This window comes from Narcine bancroftii, chromosome 2 (genome assembly GCF_036971445.1).
Source record: "Narcine bancroftii isolate sNarBan1 chromosome 2, sNarBan1.hap1, whole genome shotgun sequence".
Taxonomy (NCBI): Eukaryota; Metazoa; Chordata; class Chondrichthyes; order Torpediniformes; family Narcinidae; genus Narcine; species Narcine bancroftii.
Genome location: NC_091470.1, coordinates 167,809,701 through 167,827,650, shown reverse-complemented (window position 1 = coordinate 167,827,650; position 17,950 = coordinate 167,809,701). Strand labels below are relative to the sequence as shown.

Genomic DNA, 17,950 nt, shown 5'->3' with positions numbered 1-17,950 from the left:
GGCATTGTATATTTGAGGCTTTAATGAAGCAATATAAACTTATGGAATCTGTCACATTGTCAGTCAGCAGGCCAGCTGTAAAGAAATCACAATCACTGAGTTAAAGCCAGAGAAACTCAGGGCCCCAGGCTGTTGGTGCTAACTGGAGCATACATCAGTAGGTGTATTGACATACATTACAGCAGAGCATCTCCACAATAAGCAATTATCCCACCCACTGTCCTCTGCCCAAATCAATCTTGTAGTTCATGCAATTAGATGAGAAGTCAAGAATGGATGTGCTTACTCAGGATCCTGAAAGTTCCGTTGATGTACCCAGAGTTTCTTCCAATAATTATAAAACCATTGAGTCAAACATCACTGAACAGGCTCTATGGCCCAAATTGTTCACGATGATTAATTTAAGCCTCAGCTAGTCACATTTGCCTGCATATCCTTCTGAACCCTTCCTGTACATTATTAAGTCCAAATATCTTCTGGACATTGCTTCTATAGCTTCCTTTGACAGCTCATTTCAGATGCAGACCACCCTCTGAGTAAAAAAGTTGCCACTCAGATCTCTCTTAAATCTCTCCACTTTCGAGAATATAAGTTTGAAAATACTGGCTGGATGGCACATGTTGGCATTCCATTCTTTTGTAATCAGCTGATAACGCCCTCCTTATTTGGTAAGGTAGCAAATGTCTATTAACTTTTGGGTAAGGGAAACGACCACTGATTATCGAATCCCAAGAGAATTCTAAGCAATACGTATTTTCTGGAGAAATCTGTTCACATTTTCCAGAAACCTTGGGGGGGGGGCTAAAGGGATAAAAAAGCCACGAGGAGAGTCTCTTGACAGCAAGACTAGCTGCTCGCAGCAGTGCTTCTTGCTGTAATGGAGTTCTTATGCTTTGCAAAGTGATTAAAAGTTTGTTTGCGCAGCTGTATTGGTGTTTGTTTTCAACCAACCACTTTAACGCTCTCACCCTCTGGAGCAAGAATCATCTTTCAGGGAAAAAGACTGTGAATTCACTTTATTCATGTCCCTCATGGTTATATAAATCTCTGCAAGGTCACTCCTCAGCCTCCTTTCCTTGAGGGAGTATGGCCTATCCACCCTTACCCTATAGCTCAGGCCCTCCAGTCTTAGAAACACCCAGATGAATCTGCTCTGCACTCCTTCCAACTGATTGATCTCCTATTGTCCTGGGTTGTAATATCTTAGCTGAGCAAATTGTTCCAGATGCACATCAGTCTTTGAGAAGAAATTTTAACTAATATTAGATTCACGTTTGCTCATTGGTGTTTAATATTACAGGAAAATCAGTGCCATTCATTTTCTCAGGCACCTCACTGTGCTTCATAGTTAATATTGTTCATTGTTCATGAGGTGGAGACCAAGTTACACAGACCTCTAAATGGCACAGTGGCATGATAATTGTTCTGCTAGTAATGTTAAACAGTGAGCCTGGAGGGCAATGCAAGTAGAAAAACCCCGGCAAAACTCCGGTGTCCGAGGTTCGATACGGACTGAGGTATTTTCTGTGTGGAGTTTGTATGATCCACGTGGGCACCCACCAAATTTCTTTTGTGACAGAGTATATAGATACGTTTTTGGGAGATAAATTGGGAAAGGTTTGTTAGAGTAAGTCACATACAAACACTTTGAAACAGATCTTATTTGAAATCCTGGAGTTCTTCCCCATGCTAGATATTTTGGCCCTACAGCCTTTGCAAGAGCTTTGGAGAGTGCCCAAGAGACTTCACTAATGGGTTGTTGTTTACAAAAAAGCAACAGATGAAAGATCTTGGTGGAGCCGCAGACTGCCTGGAGCTGTTCTAAGAGGGTCACATGAGTCAAACTTTTTTTTTCTCTCAGAGAGAGAGGGGAGAGAGAGAGAGACAGACAGACAGACAGACAGAGAGACAGAGAGAGACAGAGATCACTTCTACAGTGTTACATTCAGCAACAGCAGCTGGGACTGGAAAAGGACAAGCTGGCAAGCTTGTGGAAAGCCCCATTTGGAAAACAGGTTGTGAATTCTTGGTTCAGCCTGGTTAAAGCCCTTGTAGTTCATGCAATATGAGAGAACTGGCTATCTAATGTTTCACTTGGAATAAGAGAAACCAAAAGGAACTCTGTGATGACCTGAAAGAAAGAGGTTATCATCTGGAGAATCCTGAAGGGGAAAGTTTTGTCAGCAAGACAATGGAGTGGCATTGTGGATGTCCTTGAACAACAAATCAGCATCTTTACTTCCTCAGGATTTTGCAGAGGTTTGGTGTGATATCAGTAACTCTGATAAATTTCTACAAATATGCGACGGAAAGTGTGCTGACCCACTGCATCACAGTCTGTAATATGAAAACTAATACCACTAAGTATAAAATCCTCTAGAAAGTAGTGGTCACAGTCCAGGACATTTCAGGCAAAACACTCCCTACTATTGGGTACATCTATAGGGACACTGCAGCCAAGGGACAGCAGCCATCATCAAAGACCCACACCATCCAGTAACACTGTCTGTTCTCACTGTTCTCATCAGGAAAAGGGTTTGGGTGCCATAAGACTCACACCACCAGGTTCAGGAACAGCTGCTACCCCTCCACCATCAACAAGAAACCCAGTTAAGGACTAAATTAAGAAGGGGACTTTATTGTGCACTTTTCTGCTTTTCTTTGCTCTCCCTTCATTGCACAGTCAGTTTGTTTACATTCATCATCTGTTAACAGTTCTTTTGATGGTTTACAAGTTCTCCCAAATTATTGTTTGCTCTACCATTTAGTGGTAATTCTGCCATGCCCGCAGGAATAAGGAATCTCATGGTTGAATGTGATGTCATGTATGAATTCTACCAATAAATCTGAAAGCTGAAAATTCTAAGCAATACTCACCTAGGCCTGCTTTAATTCTATTAACTTACTTGCTCCAGTAATCAAATCCCCCGTTAAGAAAGCAAGTGAACTATTTGCTTCCCTTATCATTTTCTAAGCCTGGTTGATGGCTTTCATTAACTTGACTGTGCCCAGGTCCCTTGGAACAGTAGCACTACATAATTTCTCAACTTTTGGCTCATATTTTATATTTGTTCTACACAATAATTTGTATGACCTCCCGTTTTTTCTAGATTATATTCCATCTGCTATGACAGGGATGGCCAAACCTGCTGATCGTGTGAGCCAAGTACGATAAACTCCAGATGTTTGAGAGCCACAACAATCACGTGATCGCAAGCCGGGCCCACTAGAACCACCACTGTGAGCACCAGCTCGTACGATTCCGGTCTCAGCTAATCTATTTCCACGAGCCGCACATTGCGTATCAAAGAGCCGCATGCGGCTCATGAGCCGTGTTTTGGCCACCCCTATGCCATGTCCTCACTCGTTCAGCCTGTCCATATCCTCTTGGCGCTTTTTATATCCTTCCCTCTGCTCCCAGTCCCATGCATATTAGTATCAAGGCTGATTCACCTCCTGCCACAACCTCAGCACCAAAAAAAAAAAATTCCTGGTCAGATGGAGTTAATTAGGAGCTCAAATGAGAAACTATCCAACGCAAGTCAACTCAACTCCTGACTGACCAATGCTATTCCAATGTCAGTCATTGAGTTTCAACTCATTGACTATCTGCGACGTTTGCTTCAAATGCTGAAGAGGTTGACTTCACAACATTTCCAAATTTGCTGACAAGAGCAATGAGGTTCCCACTTCCAGATTACTTAATTGGCTTCTCTCAGCATAACATATCATTTACATGACCAACAACAGGCTATTGAGCCCCTGGTGTTGAAGTAATAAATTCACAAGTGTAAAGGATTGACTTGCATCAAACTTGTCAAGCCTCTAGAAAAATCCAAAGTGTATCTACTGCCTGAGTACCTGTAACTTACCCTCTTGATACCTACAATCACAGTGAGTGGGAAATACTGTCAAGTTTATTGTCATCAGATTGCAACCAGATGAAACAGCATTTTCTGGTCCTTGGTGCAATACACATAGACACACAACCAGACATAACACACATACAGCAGACAAACAATACACATGCAGGACAAGAAACACTTTTCAGGATTATGAGCATTAGCGTGAGGAGTTCTTTCGGTCACTCAGCATTCTCACTAGCCATTGGAAGAAGCTGTCCATCGGCCTGGTGGTGTTGGCTCTGATACTCCCAATGGGAGCAGCTGAAAGATGTGGGTGGTTTGATTTTGTGCACCCTCTCCAGACAACGATCCTGGTAGATCACGTCGATGGGCGGAAAGGGAGACTGCACTAAACCTCTCTGTCGCTCTCATGGTCCTGTGGATAGACCTCCGATCCATTTCTCTGCAGCAACTGTACTGATCAGTTCCATAGGAATAGGAATTCTGGTGAGGTAAGTGTAGTAATATTTGACCTCGTACTCATTATACTCATAGTTTAGAAGAAGGTCCTTTCAGTTCAATGAGTCAACACTGGCTGACGAAACAGTCCCATTCCCTGTCACCTAACCTCATAGCCCTATCCAAAGTTCTATCCATTGCTCACACACTTGGACAAGAAACCTACCCATCCACATTCCTTTAAGAATAAGGAGAGATAGAGATAAAACATATCTATATGACCCATTGGGCTATGATAGGACACATGATGGGGCCTTGTGGAAAGCTATTACCATATTTCAATATGACCAATTTTATCAATGGAACTAAACCAGTCTGTTGACGTATCTAGTTTTGATGGATGATTAGTTAATCTCTTAAAATAAAGGGAAATATCTTACGTGATATTTTCTTGGAACAATAAACTGTTCAGAAAATATGCAAATTGATTCAAAAATGCTTCAAAACACAGTCTAGCAGGAAAAATAAGTATTTAATTACCATCTTTGTTATTGTTTTCTTTGGGGAAAATATGCCCTGGGCTAAATTCAGTTCAGAATTAGGTTTTCTGACTGTTTGGGCTTGAGAGGGCTTTTTTTCAGGTCAGTCCAAAGTTTTGTCAGGTCCTTTTAGGCCTCAGTAATCTTTTAAATGTCTATCTCGTTGTCGATCCTTGCATCTGATGAAATGGTGCAGCCGAGATAGGTAAACTGGTTGACCGTTTTGAGTTTTGTGTGCCCGATGGAGATGTGTGGGTGCTGGTGGTCATGGTGGGGAGCTGGCTGATGGAGGACCTCAGTTTTCTTCCAGGCCAAACATTTTGGCAGTTTCCGCAAAACAGGACGTCCAGCGCTGAAGAGCTGGCTCTGAATGGGCAACTAAAGCGGCATCGTCTGCAAAGAGTAGTTCACGGACAAGTTGCTCTTGTGTCTTTGTGTGAGCTTGCAGGCGCCTCAGATTGAAGAGACTGCCATCCGTGCGGTACCGGATGTAAACAGCATCTTCATTGTTGAGGTCTTTCATGGCTTGGTTCAGCATCATGCTGAAGAAGATTGAAAAGAGGGTTACCAAAGTAGAGTTACAAGGACTGCCTAAAGAAATCTCTTGGAGCCTGCCACATTGACCACCGCCAGTGGGCTGATATCGCCTCAAACTGTGCATCTTGGCGCCTCACAGTTCGGCGGGCAGCAACCTCCTTTGAAGAAAACTGCAGAGCCCACCTCACTGACAAAAGACAAAGGAGGAAAAACCCAACACCCAACCCCAACCAACAAATTTTCCCCTGCAACCGTGTCTGCCTGTCCCGCATCGGACTTGTCAGCCACAAACGAGCCTGCAGCTGACGTGGACATTTACCCCTCCACAAATCTTCGTCCGCGAAGCCAAGCCAAAGAAAGAATCTTTTAAATAGTTCTGTAAAGAGTGGGGTCACCTGAGCAACCCACCCTGCCCTTCGTCATCTCCCTCCTGCCTCACCCTTTCTGCAACTTGTTTTTATATTTTACATTTTCAGTTTTGAGGAACGGTTATTTGCTGGAAATGTTAATGTATTCCCTCTCCTTAAATGTGGCCTGACCTGCTGAAGCTGGCCTGTTTATCTTGCAGATTTTCAGCATCTGCGGATTGGTGGCTTTCAGTATGGCTTAATGTCTGAGCATGCTTTCATTTGGCTCCAAGGTTATATCCTAAATTTGGTTCTTCAACTCGACTGGAAACTAATTAACCACGGGCAGCAGACACTTAGCCATGAAAGGTGTGTATTTTCACTGGTGCGTGCAATCAACTGAATTTAGGATATCTGACTTCAAACGAAGGCAGGCCACACGAGTTCCAGTTCCTCTCAAATAAGCTGATTTATTCTGAACGCAACTGAAATGGAATTTGACCAATTCCAAAGCATTCAGCAAAAGTGAATATAAAGACAGGCAAGGAGAAAAAAGAGACTCAATTGGCAGCTAACATTGAAGGGAATTAAAAGACCTCCTGCAAGTCTATTAACTGTGAAAGAAAGGGTTTTCAGACACACAATAGGGAGAGTGAGGGATCAAAACAGCAGGTTTATTGCTGGAGGCAGAAACAATGGGTGAATCACTAAATGAGCACAAGGATCATTCGACGCTCACTGGGAGGGCTTGGTCAAAGATACACTGCAAGGACAGTGGATGAGACAAAAATAGATTAATATATAAATAGGGGGACCAGCAAAGCTGGGAGAAACGGGTTGACAAGGCTCACACATTCTGTTGCCCATATCCCGGGTGGCTGAAGATTGTCATCCGAGAAGCTGCAATAGTTGCGGCCACTATTTAAGGGGCATCAGGGAGGGAGCCAACGCCACATGATCATTAGACATGATTCAGCCTCATTCAAAACATAATGGAGAGTCTTGTAATTACCGGGCGGTGAGTTTAACAGATACCGGTGGGGAAACTTTAGAAACAAAAGAAAATTAACAATCGCTTGAACAAGCATGGATTAATAGAGTCAGCAACGGATTTAAAAAGTGCAACTTGTTTCGATGAGCTCAAGTGAGTTTTTTTGAGGTGTGAGGCTGGAGGAGAATTGTGCAGCTAAGATGCAAATGTGAAACTGGCACTTAGCGTACATCAGCTTGTTAGCAAAATTCAAACTAGTAGTATTGAAAGGGCTGATATAAACTTTGATAACTAGATTAAAATTAGTTACCTCGAAATTCTCCCCAGTCACGTGCATCAAACAAACAGCTGCGAGAGTTCGCTGTCATCTGCTTCCAAAATTAATCTCGTTTACTCCACCGGGATAAATTTCAGAAGCAGGACTACAAGGTGCTGATGTTATCTTATTGCTCGATCTGGGACGAATTTCTTGGCAAACGAGTAGCAGTTTTTTTAAAAAAAAACCCTGACACAGTGGAATTCCCAACAGAAAATACTGGAAACACAGCATCTGTCAAAAGAGAAACAGCTAATGTTTCAAGTTCAAAACTCATACTGCCACGTCAGGATCACTGGTGCTTTTGCTGGGCTCTGATTTAGATTTGAGGGCTCAATGCAGAATGATGGAGGTCCAGTAAGGAAGGGGAGAGGCAGGGATAGGCTAGTGAACCGGCCAGTGGGGACAGAATAAGGAAGATAATAGATGATAAATGACACAATATTTCATGTGTGCAGGCTATCAGGACAAGTGAAGTCAGGTCAAGTCTATTGTCATCTAAATTACACAAGTACAACCTGATAAAATAGTGTTCTCCGGTCCTCGGTGCAAAATACACTCATAGAGACAAATAATATATTTGCAGGTAAAGTTCATTTTAAAATAAATAAATGAATTTGATTTCATGAATATGAGAGTCCCGGACAGTTAGTGTGAGTAGGTTGTTCAGCATTCTCACTAACTGTGCGAAGAAGTTGTTCTTCAATACCCCTGATTGGAGCAGCTGAAAGATGCTGTGTACAGGATGGAAGGGGTCTCCTGAATGATTTTGCGCGCCCTCATCAGACAATGATCCCAGTAGACCACGTCGACGGAGGTAGGGGGGGTAGGGAGACCCCAGTGATCCTCTCTGCCACTCTTATGGTCCTGTGGATTGACCTCCAATCCATTTCGCTGCAGCAACCGTACCTCACTGTGATGCAGCCGGCCAGGATGCTCTTAATAGAGCTCCTAGGAAAGTTGATATAATGGTGGCTGGTAGCCTTTTTCGCTGCAGTCTACTCAGGAGGTGGAGTCGCCTTTCTGACAAGTGAGGAGATGTTGTGCATCCAAATAGGTCACTAATCGAGTGAACTCCAAGGAACGTGTTGCTCTCCACCGCAGAATTATTGATATGTAGTGGAGGGTGGTCGGTCAGTGGAGGATATAGAGGGTTGTGGTGTTTGTTTACAAATCTGCGAGGGTGGAAGGTCTAAAAATATATTGTAATAAATTATTTGGTATCCTGACATTTCTAAACGGTGGAATAATGTGCTAAATGCAGAGTTTCATCCAAGCTAAATAATGCATGGGTTTGATTTCTTCTGGACTTTATACGAACATTCATCCACGTAACATCTGTTGTTTCTGAATGTAGCTTTCACCAACACACACGTTTTCCCCTCAAGTTGTTCCAGTGCCAGACACTCCTGGGAACAGCACAATATAGCGAGGCCATTAGCACTGTGACCTCACAACTCTGTGGACCCAGTTTCTATACTGACCTTAGGTCTGTGTGGAGTTTGTGTGTTCTCCTTGTGGGGGCGTGGGTCTCCTCTCCAGTGGTCCAGTTTTCTCCCAAGTCCCACAGGTGCTCTGGTTGGCAGGTTAATTGGCTTCTGTAATTATCGGTAGTAAGGATAAAGGCTTAGATTACATGCAGGTACAGAGTGGAAAAAAATCAAGAGGAGTTTTGATAGGCTTTTGGGCAAGTTGAGGATAAAGTATTGGCAGAAGCTCAAGGGATTAAGAATTAAGGACAACAAGCCAGATGAGATGTACAAAATACTCCCCCCCCCCCCCCCCCCCACCCGCACTACGTTAGATAATGAACCATTTAATAGGGGCATATACAAATCATCTTTCACATTGGGGCTTTTTTTCCCAGGGCTGAAATGGCTAACACAAAGAGGCATGTGTTAAGGTGCTTGGGAGTGAGTAGAGAAGGGATGGATCTAAGAGGTGCATTTTAAGAGGTGCATTTTCACACAAAGAGAGTGGTGGGTGCATGGAATGTGCGGCTGCCCAATGGTGGAATAGGATCTTTAAAAAGACTATAGGATTGGTATGTGGAATCAAGAAAATTGGAAGTTTCTGTCGTAGGGAAATTCCAGGCAGTTGTTATTAAGGTCGGTACTTAGAACCCGTCAGCCCATGGGCTGTGCTTTGCTAAAGGTTTCTATGTTCTAAAAGAGATGTTTGAAATAAAGAAAAATAATTAGAAGAGGCAGTGAGTGGGACTGATGGCATGGTTCCTGAGAAAGTGTAGGTGCAAATTGGCTCTGACTGCACAGTATCATTCTATAATTCTGTGAAAACAAGGTTACGACCCTTCAGTCTGAGTCACCTATAACACTAATCACAGTAGATCAAGGGACAACTTTACATGGAAGTGCTATGTTGAAATACCTTCTGAAATGAAAGCAACCTTCTTGATCTGGGGACAGTGCTGATGGGAGGAAGTTCCGGAACCTAGATCCAGTTCAGGAAAAAGGCGGCATGGCCGGCATAGCACTTAGTGCAGTGCTAGCGATCAGGACGGGGGTTCGAATCCCACGCTGTCTGCAAGGAGTTTGTATATTCTCCCCGTGTCTGCGTGGGTTTCTTCCCGGTATTCTGATTTCTTCCCACCGTTCAAAAACGTACCGGGTGTATAGGTTAATTGGGCAACATGGGCTTGTGGGCCTGTTACTGTGCTCTATGTCTAAATTTAAATTTCTTTTCCAAGTCAGGGTGGTGTTGCAGCTCGGAGCCGAAGCTGTGGCTTGTGTTGCCAGATGCTTTCTGTCCACATTCTTGGTGGTAGAGAAGGCAATTTTGGGAGAAGGTTTCAGAGTGGCCTGGATGACTGACTGCATTTAGTAGATGGGATAAAATATAATCTGATGCAGGAGCAGTGGAAGAAATTCTGGAGTAATTGTATTGGGCTGTCTTGCTCTGAAATATATTGAGCTGCTTGGGGTTTTTTTGTTGGATATTCACTCATCCAAGCTGGTGGACAGCATTCCATCATTTTTGACTTGTGCATTATTAAATTAAGACATTTAGACATACATTCAGCATGGTAACAGGCCCACGAGCCCGTGCCACCCAATTACAACCAATTGACCTACTATCCCTGGTAGGCTTTTGAATGGTGGGAGGAATCCGGGGTCCCCGGGGAAAACCCGTGCAGACACGGGGAGATCGTATAGGCTCCTTACAGACAGTGCTGGATTTGAACGGCAGTCCCGAGCACTGGCATGGTAACCGCATTGTGCAAAATGTCCGGCCAAATGTTACGTTAACCGGGCCGCTAACTGATGGAGGAAAGTCCTTGGTGATTTAGGAAGCGAGCCACTCACTATAGGATTAGCCTCTGATCTGCTCGAACCATGGCACCTATGTTGGGCATTTAGTCAAGGATGAGCTCCAGAATGTTGAAATGGGATGTCCCAACATTGGTCATTGTCTGGATGGTGAGATCTATCATGCGAGAGAGAGACATTTTGCAAGAGATCGTCATTGCCTGTGGATTTTGGGGCATAAATGTTACTTATCCATGTTAAAGTCATCAAGTTCTACAGCACGGAAAGCAGCCCATTCAGCCAACTCGTCCATGTTGACCAAGTTAGTCCCATTTGCCTGCATTCAGTCCATATCTCCCAATAGAGTCTTCATTTCATTTAGCCCATATCTGACCATTACCTGGTCATTGCCACCTCCTTTATTTGCTAGATGCTTATGACCTTGAGAAATAAGGGTAAGAGTAGACCATCCAGCCGATCGAGCCTGCTCCATCATTCAATGTGATCACGGCTGATCTGATGACAGGCTCACCTCCACTTACCTGCCTTTTCCCCATTAATCCCTTAATTCCCCAACTTTATAAATATCTCTCTAACCTTGTCTTAAATATATTCATTGAGGTCACCTCCACTGCTTCAATGGGCAGAGAATTTCATAGATAGGGTAAAGCAGTTCTTCCTCATCTCCATTCTGTTCTACTACCCTGGATATTGAGGATATGTCTCTAGTTCTAGTCTCCCCCACCAATGGGAACAACTTACCTACCTCTATCTTAACTATGCCTTTCACAATTTTATATATTTCTTTTTTTTTAAACTTTATTTAAGGTTTTATAACATGAATAAGATATAAGATTACATTTTTTAAAAAATTAAAAATGAAATAATGAAATTACAATATATCAGTAATCTAAACAAACTATACACCCCCAATAATTATTACACATTAATAAACCGACTCAAATTAATCCAACCCCCCCCTCCTTCTCTCCCAAAATAAAGAGTGAAGGATTAATAAGATTAGTAATATATGTAAGAGAAAAAAACCCACTTACAAAAAAAACATTAAACAATAATCAATTCTTAAAAACGAATTGTAGCATGAGAAAAAAAGATTAAAAAAAACTTTCTCTATAAAAATAAACCTTCACTAAATATCAACTAACTTCACATCTATCAACATATTAGTCACATAAACCACCATCTTAAAACAAAATCCAAACCTCATTAAGCATTATACAATTCAATTTTAGTACTCTTCCACCATTTTTCCCTTTTGCTCTTGAATACTTATCCAATAAAAGCCCCAATACCACATTTAAATATCCCCAATCATTACTTTAAAATTCACATATCCACAATTTTATATATTTCTAAAACATCCCCTCTCATTCTTCTAAATTCATATGAGTGCAGCCCAGATGACTCAATATCTTCTCATAGGTGGAATATACCAGGTGAACCTCCTCTGTACCATCTCCAAAGCCAGTACACCCTTCCTCTCACTTTACAAATGAAAATGGAATATTGCACAATTAATCATTAGAAATAATAATGACCCCTTAATAATTTGAACGCCTGGATTTCTCAAATTGCCTTGTGACTGCTTTATATCAGGACTAATAAGCAATTCCACATTGATCCCTAGCCTTAATGAGACTGACTGTTCCATCAATACAATTAAATCTTTTAACTTTACCACCCCATGGCATACTTTGTGCAGTATCCTTGGGAAAAGTCTGCTGTGGGAGCTTTCTGTAACAAAGTTGCAATCTCCAAATAGGCCTTATGATTTCATGACTCATAGATGCAAGGCAAATTACACCCCTTCCAACTATTTTCATTATGATCAGGGAAAGAAAAAAATATTGTTTTAAGTCACTAATGTTAGCTCCAATATTATGAAAATAGAAAAAAAGCTAAAATAACTATTATTCATTATGAATTCAATAAAATATTACAATTAACAGTGAGAAAGCATTGCCATACTGATCAATAAAGGGACAATACGCCCCTTCTAGTACTTGGTCCATGTGTGGTAAATCCTTGCTTTCAAAGGTGGGGTTTGGCCTCCAGGCAGTATTTCATCTTGATGAGGAATTCTTTCCCTACCCATCTTAACATGCTTTGGGTAAAAAAAAAATTAGTCCCCCTTCGTTCCTACTACAAATATTTTCCTCCTCATTTTTGGTCCCCGTAGCAGAGGCAATCAATTTAAAACCGGGATGCGGAAAATATTCTTTAGTCAGAGGACCGCGAGTCTGTGGAACTTGTTGTCACAGGCAGCTGTGGAAGCGAGGTCTTTGGGTGTATTTAAGGCAGAGGTGATTAATCAGGGCCTCAAGGGTTACAGGGAGAAATCTGGGGAGTGGGGCTGAGTGAGAGGATGGATCAGCTCATGATTAGAAAGGACAGCAGGCTCGATGGGCCTCCTTCCGCTCCTATGTCTTGTGATCTTTTGACTCTATATATCTCTGTCTCAACCTCTCATTTCTTTATGGCTCTTAACTAAATCTCTCCTCAGTCTACTCTATCCAAAAGAAAGCGAGCCAAGCTTACACAATTTTCACTCCATCTACAAAGAAATTTAGGAGGATCAGAGCCGGCACCACCAGCCTGAGAATCAGTTTCTTGCCATGGGTAGTGAGAATGCTGAATGACTCAATGAACTGCCCTCTCTAACCCTCTGGAACACTACAAATATTAAATAATACATTTATTTTTACGTATGTATACTTGTCCTTCATATGTACTGTTTGTCTGTATGTGGGTTATGTCTGCATGTTTTGTACCGAAAACCGGAGAACGCTGCTTCATCAGGTTATTCTTGTCCCATTGGATGATAAATGAACTTGAATTATCCTGTCCTGGCAATGTCTTCCTAAAGTTCCTCTATTCTCTCTCCAGTGTGCCATATCTTTCTTGGAGACCACAATGTCAGAAGTAACCCTTGATCTAATGACCACTGTAAACAGTTCCAACCAAGCCTCTCTTATTTTCAATGACAAGCGAGTAAAGGAGAGCAGCTGGTAAGCTTTCTTAACCACCAAGTTGGCCTGCCCTGCTACATAAGATGTATCATAAGTCATATGGCCCTGGACTCATCAGCTCCACCTACCTGCCTTTTCCCGCTATACCCCTTAATTTCGTGACTAGGCAAAAACCGATCTCTTGTATATTTAATGAAGCAGCCTCACGTTCACTTCTCCAGGAAAAGTAGATCTTCCTCATCTCTGTCTTAAATCTACTCCCCTGAATCTTGGTGCTTCCTGACTCCCTTCACTCATATTCTCCTAATTACTACTTATTACAACACATGACATTACAACAGAGTACTAAACCCTCCCTATCTCATAACCCTCTATTCCTCTCACTGTAGTATGCCACTCCACATACTTGCTGTTCCATCTTGCAATAAGTGTTGCGTTATCACTCATTAACCCACTAACGTGCAATTGCTCCAAATTCTAGTTAATTCTTTAGCAAACACAGCATGATTGGCTTTCTGTCACTTCTTGGATTGTCATCAGCCAAGACAGAACATAATACAGCAATACTCCCTCAGAGGGGTAGCTCCAAATGATTTGGGGAAAGATCGGAACACAATTGTGTTCCCCAGCAATTGCAAAATAGCACACAGATACTTACCTTCAAAGAGTGTTTAAATTATAATAACTTCCATCGCCCAACATGGCTGAGCGATCAAAAGATTTATAGCCTAAAAACCCACACCAAGAAATTAGTGTCGCTGATATTAGTAGGGAAATGTCCCTGCAAATCTAATTGTTCAAAACAAATGATGGTGTCAAATATCCCTCTGCTAAATTCCCATTTTCCCGTAGTTTTTTAAAAAAAATGTTTCCAGAGGATAATGAACATAGCAAAATGTTTAAGGTGTTTTGCCAGAAACACAACACTGAACCATTATGGAGATAGTCGAGCAGATAGTCAAAAAGTTTGGACAAGAAGGGACGTTTTTGGAATAGCCTTGAAGGAGGAAAGGAAGACAGAGATGAGGATCCAAAGTAGAGTGAGTCTGGAGCTGAATGCCTCAGGGCTAATTATACAGTAATGATACAAATTTATTGTAGAAGCTTTTAGGCATGGAGGAGAAGGCAGAGATAGGAAGGTGATATGGTCATGAAGGGAACCAAAATAACAAGAATTTTAAAATTGAGTAGATGCTTAACCAGGAGGCATTGCATGCTGATTGCACCAGGGAGATAGGAAGGTGAGATTTGGAGTGAATTAAGATCAAGGAGCAGCTCTCCATTGCAAGCAAAATCTTCGCTAGGATTCTCCTAAATAGAATAATACCTAGTGTTGCCGAAAATGTTCTCCCAAAATCACAGTGTGGCTTTCGCGCAAACAGAGGAACTACTGACATGGTCTTTGCCCTCAGACAGCTCCAAGAAAAGTGCAGAGAACAAAACAAAGGTCTCTACATCACCTTTGTTGACCTCACCAAAGCCTTCGACACTGTAAGTAGGAAAGGGCTTTGGCAAATACTAGAGCATCTCGGATGCCCCCCAAAGTTCCTCAACATGGTTATCCAACTGCACGAAAAACCAACAAGGTCGGGTCAGATACAGCAATGAGCTCTCTGAACCCTTCTCCATTAACAATGGCGTGAAGCAAGGCTGCGTTCTCGCACCAACCCTCTTTTCAATCTTCTTCAGCATGATGCTGAAACAAGCCATGAAAGACCTCAACAATGAAGATGCTGTTTACATCTGGTACCGCACGATGGCAGTCTCTTCAATCTGAGGTGCCTGCAAGCTCACACCAAGACACAAGAGCAACTTGTCCATGAACTACTCTTTGCAGACGATGCCACTTTAGTTGCCCATTCAGAGCCAGCTCCTTAGCGCTTGACGTCCTGTTTTGCGGAAACTGCCAAAATGTTTGGCCTGGAAGTCAGCCTGAAGAAAACTGAGGTCCTCCATCAGCCAGCTCCCCACCATGACTACCAGCCACCACCCCCCCCACATCTCCATCGGGCACACAAAACTCAAAACGGTCAACCAGTTTACCTATCTCGGCTACACCATTTCATCGGATGCAAGGATCGACAATGAGATAGGCAAATAGCGCCTTTGGAAGACTACACAAAATAGTCTGGAAAAACAAACAACTGAAAAACCTCACAAAGATTAGTGTATACAGAGCCGTTGTCATACCCACACTCCTGTTCCGTTCCGAATCATGGGTCCTTTACCGGCATCACCTACGGCTCTTAGAACGCTTCCACCAGCGTTGTCTCCGCTCCATCCTCAACATTCATTGGAGCGACTTCATCTCCAACATCGAAGTACTTGAGATGGCAGAGGCCGACAGCATCGAGTCCACGCTGTTGAAGATCCAACTGCGCTGGGTAGGTCACGTCTCCAGAATGGAGGACCATCGCCTTCCCAAGATCGTGTTATATGGCGAGCTCTCCACTGGCCACCGTGACAGAGGTGCACCAAAGAAGAGGTACAAGGACTGCCTAAAGAAATCTCTTGGAGCCTGCCACATTGACCACCGCCAGTGGGCTGATATCGCCTCAAACTGTGCATCTTGGTGCCTCACAGTTCGGCGGGCAGCAACCTCCTTTGAAGAAGACTGCAGAGCCCACCTCACTGACAAAAGACAAAGGAGGAAAAACCCAACACCCAACCCCAACCAACAAATTTTCCCCTGCAACCGCTGCAACCATGTCTGCCTGTCCCACATCAGACTTGTCAGCCACAAACGAGCCTGCAGCTGACGTGGACGTTTACCCCTCCATAAATCTTCGTCCGCGAAGACAAGCGAAAGAAGATCAAGGAAGCAGGCCTTACTTCAGAACATGATCCAGAAGAGAGACAGAGTTAGATGCCTCTGCTGTGGTCTTCAGGATGGCACTGATATGTGGCCTAGATAATACTTCCACATCAAAAAAAGACAGCAAAGCTGGAAATAGCATGAGGCAGTCGCCAGGAAGAAGGGTGACTAAAACAAAGACCAGGAACAACGATATCAGTTATTTTATGTTTCACTTGGAGGAGAGTTCTACTTATCCAGAAGCAGAGATTAAGAGGCACTCCTTCAAACTACCTCTGTCCATTCTTTAGGACATTTGGCTTGTCATTTCTCATTGTGGCTCAACACTCCTACAGAGTCCCTTCAGATAATTTGCACCATTGAAAGCTCAGTTGTACTTTTTGCTCTCTTCCTTTTCAAAGACCTTTTATTGAGCAAATAGTGAAAATATATGTTTTTATGAATCACAGTCCTGTGTTCGAATGCCTTAATCAGAGTGAACCTCAAGACCAGTGGTTCTCAACCTTTCACTTTAAGTAATTCCTGTGCCATCGCTGCTCTCCATTGCTGAAGGTGGGGATGTGAGTGGGAAGGGATGGAAAGGTTGAGAATCACTGCTCGAGACCAAATTGATACTGAAATATTTTGCTTGAGAAAAATTGTCTTTGGCCCATTTCCTTTGGAGTCTTGAAACCGTGCATATAATAAGTCAATTAGGTAACAGTGGCTTTCATACTTTTTCTTTCCACCCAGATATCACCTTAAGCAATCCCTGACTAATCACAGAGCACCGATGGCATAGGGAATACTTAAATATGCAAGTGGAAAGAAAAAGGTTGAGAACCACTGACCTAGACTCTCTTTTGCTTCTCTTCCTCCTATTGTTCGGGATATTGGCAATTCTTATGTCTTACGGCAAAACATTTCCCTACAAAAATTTAAAGTATATTATGTACGTTACATTTTTAATGTGACAATAAAAGGAAACTAGAAGGGAACCTTGAACCCAAGCGACTTATTCAGCCAACCTTGCCAGGTGAAAGAGCTACTGATCCTATGCAATGCCAGTTCACGTTGAGACCAATCACCAATCTTAGTCTCCTCTGCTATTTCCAACAAACTCTGCAGTCCACCCATCTACCAGCTCATAGTTTCCTGACAAGGAGGCTTAGTTAAAGTACAACCACAGTATGATATGCTGCCTTCTTTGCACGTACTAATGTGCGCTTGTCTTTACAATGTGCCTCAGTTCAAAATTAAACAAATTCATAAACTGGGTGAAGCAGCAAAGCAGATTTCTGCAATGGTTTGTACCTTCAAAAAAGCATGTGACAGCATGTCAAAGGAGAAAACATACTTAACCAACAATGCTTGATCGCTGACTACATCGTCACTTTCTAAAATACATGTTCTGCAGAGTTTCATGGCAAGATTTAGCAAAACAATACTGAAGAAACAGAAGGTGTTCAATTTCTGTGCACTGAATATGAAGGAAGAATTGTAAAATGTTTAAACTGGTTCTTAAATAGCGACCCAAAACTGCTTCAAAGGCTTTCCATCAAATCTCTTCCTCTAAGATATAGACAAGATTAAAAATCTCTTTGACATAAGGATAAAGAAAGGGAACAAACAGGTGGTGGAGTCTGCAAAAGGAGCATTGCTGTAGACAACAGATCTTAACCGCCTTGTCTTTTCCGGTGATTTAGTTTTCCTCCTTCAAATGTATCTCCTTGTTTCTCAAGGTTCTAATTGGTTTGGGCCAGAGGAACCCTGGAGTTTATTATTTTCTTTTAATTTATTTAGGCATACAGCACAGAAACAGGCTCTTTTGGCTCACGAGTCCGTGCCGCCAAATTGCCCCCCATT

The 17,950-nt window shown here is 42.6% G+C and overlaps 1 protein-coding gene across 1 annotated transcript in view; it reads right to left on the bottom strand.

Moving 5' to 3' along the window:
- LOC138754588 (adherens junction-associated protein 1-like) overlaps window positions 1–17,950 on the bottom strand; it is an 85,410-nt gene that overhangs the window by 45,854 nt on the left and 21,606 nt on the right. The window contains exon 3 of the mRNA XM_069919048.1: window positions 8,519–8,632. Within this exon, the coding sequence (XP_069775149.1) occupies window positions 8,519–8,632 (114 nt within the window). The remainder of the gene's footprint in view (window positions 1–8,518; window positions 8,633–17,950) is intronic.